This window comes from Lathyrus oleraceus, chromosome 6 (assembly GCF_024323335.1).
Source record: "Lathyrus oleraceus cultivar Zhongwan6 chromosome 6, CAAS_Psat_ZW6_1.0, whole genome shotgun sequence".
NCBI lineage: Eukaryota > Viridiplantae > Streptophyta > Magnoliopsida > Fabales > Fabaceae > Lathyrus > Lathyrus oleraceus.
Window position 1 is genome coordinate 239,285,542 of NC_066584.1, and position 6,405 is coordinate 239,291,946.

The following is a 6,405-nucleotide window of genomic DNA, read 5'->3' on the forward strand; positions in this document are numbered from 1 at the left end:
ATGGGATGACCGACTAGCTTGTCAGTCAAGGCATGATTATGTATACTGGAAATCTCATTAAATTTCCATGTGTCATCCGCCATACGGTATCCGTGCAATTTAAACAAATGCATACATTTCCTCGATCAAGTGTCATCTCGTTTCAACTTCCTAATCCTTGGTTGTCATGTGTCATTTCTTTCATATATAATTGTTATAAATGTTTGTCTTCTATCTGAACCATTGTCGTACCTTCCAATTACAACGCCAAACCCCAATTTTCTGACCTCCCTACGGATCCATTTTAGCATATGTTCATGAACAATAAACACTTATATATTTGTAAATTATGCACGAACATCTACCTCGACAACAACCGGCCGAGCACCCGATTTAACATCACCATTTACTTCATCCGATTTAACATCATCATTCACTTCATCCGATTAAATATCATGCTTCACTTCAACCGGTTTAACATCCACACTCACAATAGCTTTGGGAAACATATTCAGGTGCACCATATCTAATACCACAAATAACATAAAAACAGTGTTAAAAATCAAACTAACAAGACAATCTAGAGATGCACATTCAGACTACATCTAACTTCATTCGGAGATGCATATCCGGATTCAACGTTCATTTTTTAGTCAAAAACAAAATTAATGTAAGAAATGAGGGATGAAATGAATGAACTTTATCTGCAATTCTAGCTTGTGCTGTTCCCTTTGATGTGATGATTTACAAAAAAAACGATGTTTTGACGTTGAAGAGGTGATTGAGAATAAAAGAAACTTTTTTAAGGATTTTAAAAATGGAGTGTTATTTGAGTATGAAAAAGAAGATCACGCAAGGTGGTGTTTTATCCAATTTTCCGCTAGACATTTTCAGATATGCGTCTCCGAAAATATCATTGAATCGTTAATTTAATCAGTTCAGTGAATAAAAACACAATAATTAAATGCAGGGGTTATTTGGAGATTATTCCCAGATACACGCAAATAATATACGAAAAATGTATCTTCGAACAATATTTTGTTCAAAATGTAATGGATATTTGAAAGACATGAATTTGTGTGATTTTTGGTGCATCCACACGTATTTTTGTTCAAACAAAAATATGCGTGATTTTGGATGCGTCCAGACGCATGAAATATATTTTTAAATTTTCAAAAGTGTGAAAAACACCACTAAAAATGAAAATAACATTTCCCTAATCTCAAACTAACATGGGTTTGACCCATATCTAAGACACCAATATTCTGATCTCTAGTCCACGTCAATGTGACTCCGGGGTATTGTTCCATCTCGAACTTGTGTGATCCTCGTGATTTTGTGATTTCTAAACGACATCTTGTTAGGTTGAAAATATATTTTGTTCATAAACTACATTTATCTTAGATTTTTTAACAATGCTTTCTTGTTCTACCAGAACAAATATGAAGTGGCAGACTGGTTCACATGGTAGTTACTATACAAACCCATATGTTCATTAAAATTTTATCATTACAGCATGCTTAGAATAAAACACTTTAACCATACACAACCTAAAACTTATACAAGATAGTTAATCAATAATCCAAAATGTTGAAGTAATCATTAAAGAATGCAACAAATTAGTGAAGTTAGCATTCATAAGAAAAGGCATGCTAATAAATTCTCTCTGCTGTAGATACAGGTCGAAGAAAAACGACAATAACTGTAATGTTATCTTTGCTGCCACGTTCCACAGCCTCAGTAGCCAACCTCTTAGAGCACATGCCAGCTTCTTTAACTGTGTCTTTTATTATATTTATCACATCCAAACTGCTCATCACATCCCACAAACCATCGCTAGCCATCACCTAAATCAATTCTTTTGAAAATTAATACTTGAAATTACAACTTATTATCTAAAGATTCAATGTATATATCAAACTTCATGCAAATAATGGTAATGTTGCTTGAAACTCCTCACCAGAAACTCATCCTCGGCGCATAAGGCGTGCTCGGTTATCTCAGGTTCTGCAGTTACAGCAGGCTTCAGATCATCGTCACCAATAGAACGAGTAACCTGTGTAGCGTAACTGTCAATTTTTACTTGCGTGCAATAAATGGTAAAAGCTCAAATCAACATTAGTATCACACATAGAACACGTGGTTATTTGAGAGTGAAACATATCCTCGAGTCTCAGCACGGTTTCCAATTGCACAAAATGCATGTAGAAGAAACATATCACGGAGTTTTCAAAGATGTGATGTGATATAAACTAAAGCAACTAGTTTGAACAAACCTGAAGGGCAGGAAGACCAACTCTCCAGGTATCAACTTGCCAATGTACTTGACCCCCGTGACGAATAACACGCTCTCTCTCTTGAAGACAGCTTGCAACATGATCCTAATAGCAATGTTAAGATTTGAGAGTCGAAAAGAAGAAATAAATAAAAGAGAGCCAACAGTTTTTTAAACTTTTCAGTAGCTCACCTTGCTTAGAGCAGTAGGATTACCAGCACGACATAAGACTGCCCGGCAATCACCACTATTAGCAACAAATAGTCTGTTGCCGCTTACAATAGCAGCAATTGCTGTACAACCAGGATGCATATCCTTCTGGATACATCTGTTGGATTTGCGATAGGAATCAAGCTCTTTTCTGAAGGCAGTATCTGTCCTAAGGAAGGCTTCCACCAATGTATTAGCAGGACTGCACTTAAATATTAAATAATTGATTAACTTTCAAGATAAGAGGGAAAACATACTAAGGCTGAGGAAGGGTGCATATAAGTGAAATATACCTGTCTGTAAAACCTAAATTTTGCAAAATTGCTGGTACAGCCCTAGAAGAAAACTCAGCTGCTGCTGCGCCTGCATAAGTAACAATCACGCGTCTTAAGATATATAACATAACACTAAATAAAATCTTACAATGAACAAGATAATTTTTTTTTCTTCTTAATTTTGAATAAAACAAAAATCTAGATACTTATTATATGACTAATATGTACCTCTGTGGCCATCAAATATGCCAAAAGCATAGACATCCTTTTCATTGCAAATATGGGGCAGAATGAAATGTGTGTCCTCCATAGCTTCCCTTCTCCCACAGGTAGCATAAGATCCCCAAGACAGTATTGGACGGTATGCTAAAGGCTCGTCATAAGACTCCCACGTTCTGAAACAAGGATCAGTTGCACTAGAGGCATTTCCGACCAAAAGTTCACCTTGTGTAGACCAGCTAATACTCTCTTGATAAGTCATGTCCACGTGATGGTCAATGTGCAAGTTACAAGGTCTAATATGCATATCTTCCACATTCTTTACCTTCCTGTGTTCCATAATAAAATCAAGTTCGTTCACAATATCATCAAAGGAAGGTCTGCTTTTAGGATTAGCATCCCAGCACTTCTGTATCATCGATATTAATCTCGATGGTATACCCAAATCTTCGCTAGCAAGGACCGGTCGTAATCCATCAGAAACAACTGCTGCTGTTAGTTGATGCTCAGTATAGTTCATCTCAAGTACTGTGTGAGCCTGCCATGAGGAAACATTGATCAATATCCCTTTTACAAAGTTTTGAAAAAGAAACTACCATACAAACAAAAAAGAAAGGCTGACCTGTGCTTCTGCACGAAGATCAGTGTATGGCACAACACCAGTAAGGAGTTCACTGCAACATATTGAACAAAAGTTTTTAATTCACAAAACAGAATATAAATTAAAGACTTCCAAGAGAAAGAAACTTTGATACATAATAATGGAAGTATGAGATACACCTAACATGTTTCAGGCTTCCAGCACCAAATTACTTTCTATGAATACAATGAACAAGGTTCACAAAACATTCAGAGTTCTTTAACTAATATTTATTTAATGATTAGCTAGGTGAGTCGCAATACAATAAATAAGGGTATACTAATGAGACAAAAAATTAACAAATGCTGCATTGATATTTTAAAGGGACAAATAAGGAGATACATAGAAATATTGCAAAACGGATACATAATAGAATCAAATACTCTATGACATTACGATCATTCAATTTTTCTTGAACCAAAAAAGAATACGAATGGAAGAAAAAATTTCAAATCCTTACTTGATTGATATCCCAAAACTGTATACATCTGACTTTTCTGTGTGTAACTCCTTTCTTAATATTTCAGGTGCCATATAAATAAGTGTTCCAACCATATTCTTTTTGTGAAAACCACCTGTAGGTTTTCCAGAAGATTTCCAATTCTCAAGAGAAACTTCTTTAATATCACTCTTGTATTCTGCCAAACCAAAATCGGTGAGGCGTGGACAAAGATTTATGTCAAGCTGCATCAAAGATACATTAGATCAGTAAGGTAATGTAAAAAAAAAAGAGAGTATGATACATCAAATATTGCAGACAATGTTAAATAACGAAAGAATCAAAAGATATGGGAGACTTTACAAGAATATTTGCAGGTTTCACATCTCTATGTAGAATCCCGAGGTTATGCAGATATTGCAAGGCCTTTGCTGAAAAAATAAAGTACAAGGAAAAGGGAAAAACAGTCAATCACTCTGTTGTCGATATAACCTTTCAATCGTGTAAGTTTCATAATTTCCCTACATGATTGAAGTTGTTAAAATACAATGTTTAACTTTAAACAAGTTGAAAGAAAAAAAAAATCCTAGCCATACTTCTATAATTGGCAAATTCTTTATTTCGACAGCTGGACTCTTAACTAATAATTCTGGCTTGAAAAGGAAGCCTTAATGCTAAAATAAGTTATCATTAATATTCTAAATAACCATGCTAAACTTTTTTTCTGTAAAAAAAATCTTCGCAAATCACTTTACCATTACAAAAGCAATAACATCCGTTGGGGAGAGTCTGAGGAGTGTCAATGGGCTAAACGTTCAGATATAAGAGACCTTGACACCAGATATCCATCCAAAATCTTAAAATTGTAGGTTTATGTTATGAGTCATTTCTCTTATATATCCAACATTTCCTCTATTTCAAGTCGAAGCGACACTTTAACCACTCACACTTAAATCCAACAATCAACAACGTCAAAAGAAAAGTAGATAAGAATACTTGGTAAAAATATTCCCAATCCTTCTATATGTAAATGAACATTGGTTTATAGTCCAAAGTCTTGCTATATTGGTGAAAGTGTAGTCATTTATGAATTTCAGATTTAACTTATCCCTACAAAATCATCTGGTAAAGTGAGGATTGAGTTATGCTGAAGCCTTATAGAAGTTAAACTAGGCAAAGTAATAATCACTTGATAATTTAATGCAAGTATATACATAGAAGATGAAATCACACCAATTATACCTAACTGCATTGTTATCATAAGCGCGTCATTGACGGTAGGGACCCATTCTTCGACATGTAACTTGTGGCCAAGATTGGAAGATTGATATAATTTGAAGAAAAACATATAATTGGGTGGTTTTGCATGAGCAGCAATTAGTGTAGCTATTCCCGGGTGATCTAGCTTGCTACATGATTTAAGAAAAAGAAAAACAGTAGCAATTTAAGCGATTTGAAACCCTAGGTAAGCATGTAAAGTGGCAGGGTGAGAAAGAGAAGAGAGAAACCATAGCAATTGCAATTGTTTATGGAAGTCATTGATGTGTTGAGAAAGAGACAAAACTGGTTTCTTGATAGCAACCTTGTGTCCATTCAAAGTGCCTTCATAAACAACACTCTCAGCACCTGTGAAAATAACAAAAAGTGAGATGAGAGAGATAGTTGAAGAAAAAGAAGAAAAAACCAACCTCTGGCAATAGGGGAGAGAAGAGAGTAAGAGGAAGGAGGGAGATGGAGGGGAATAGAGGAACTGGTGCAGCAACCCCTAATGCAAGTGTTAGGCTCCACAATCGGTATTACCATAGTTCGTTTCTGCGATGAAGATGAAGATACTTTGATTTGAGCTAGCTAGACAGAAGAAGAAGATGGAGACAAAACAATCATATATGTTTTGTTTTGGCTGGAAATTTCGCGTGGCCGGTTATTGCCTCATAGTACGGATGTTCTAGCCAATTAAAATCGACAAAACCAAATCGATCTTTTCAAAATTGTTACTCAAAATTGAATAATTGAAACATTACAAATTCAAGGGATTTATTATTAGGCATGACAAGCTTTTGCCTTTCCCACTTGAGGGGTAATAAGTTCACTTTTAACCAATTTTTAGTGAAAAAAAATCATATTTAGTCTGTCGATTTGGTTTAGTTTAGTTTGATTTGATTTGATTTTTAGTTTTTTTTAAAAATATAACCGAGTCAAGCTAATTTAGTTTGGTTCAGTTGATTGGTTTACAATATTTTTTTCTAAATATTATATTCATTTGTATATTTTCTAATATCAAAACATCGGTAGAGAGAGCAACAACGGTAGCAGGAGGAGAGAGCGTCAATTTAGTGAGAGTAAGTTTTTGTGACTTATGGTTTTTTTT

The 6,405-nt window shown here is 34.8% G+C and overlaps 1 protein-coding gene across 2 annotated transcripts; it reads right to left on the bottom strand.

Annotated features, from left to right (window-relative positions):
- Positions 1–1,450: 1,450 nt before the first annotated feature.
- On the bottom strand, positions 1,451–6,049 carry LOC127093149 (protein kinase and PP2C-like domain-containing protein). Of its 2 annotated transcripts, none has more exons than XM_051032053.1 (12): positions 5,838–6,049; positions 5,546–5,663; positions 5,280–5,446; positions 4,401–4,468; positions 4,059–4,282; positions 3,581–3,632; positions 2,968–3,496; positions 2,758–2,827; positions 2,447–2,666; positions 2,256–2,360; positions 1,940–2,035; positions 1,451–1,826 (listed from the first exon to the last, which is right to left on the bottom strand). In XM_051032053.1, the coding sequence occupies exons 3-12, from the start codon at positions 5,383–5,385 to the stop codon at positions 1,632–1,634; spliced, it is 1,665 nt and encodes a 554-aa protein (XP_050888010.1). In that variant the 5' UTR covers positions 5,386–5,446; positions 5,546–5,663; positions 5,838–6,049; the 3' UTR covers positions 1,451–1,631. The 2 variants fall into 2 exon arrangements, with proteins under 2 accessions (XP_050888010.1, XP_050888009.1); XM_051032052.1 differs by having other exon boundaries at positions 5,726–6,049.
- Between the last annotated feature and the right edge of the window lie 356 nt (positions 6,050–6,405).

What these genes read in the sequence shown, in the direction of transcription:
- LOC127093149 (XM_051032052.1), bottom strand. Translation starts at nt 5,840, where the DNA reads ATGGTAATACCGATTGTGGAGCCTAACACTTGCATTAGGGGTTGCTGC. An exon ending in ATCTTCGTGCAGAAGCACAG is followed by an intron (nt 3,497 to 3,580) that starts GTCAGCCTTTCT and finishes TCCTCATGGCAG; the next exon opens with GCTCACACAGTACTTGAGAT. An exon ending in GCGCCGAGGATGAGTTTCTG is followed by an intron (nt 1,827 to 1,939) that starts GTGAGGAGTTTC and finishes GAATTGATTTAG; the next exon opens with GTGATGGCTAGCGATGGTTT.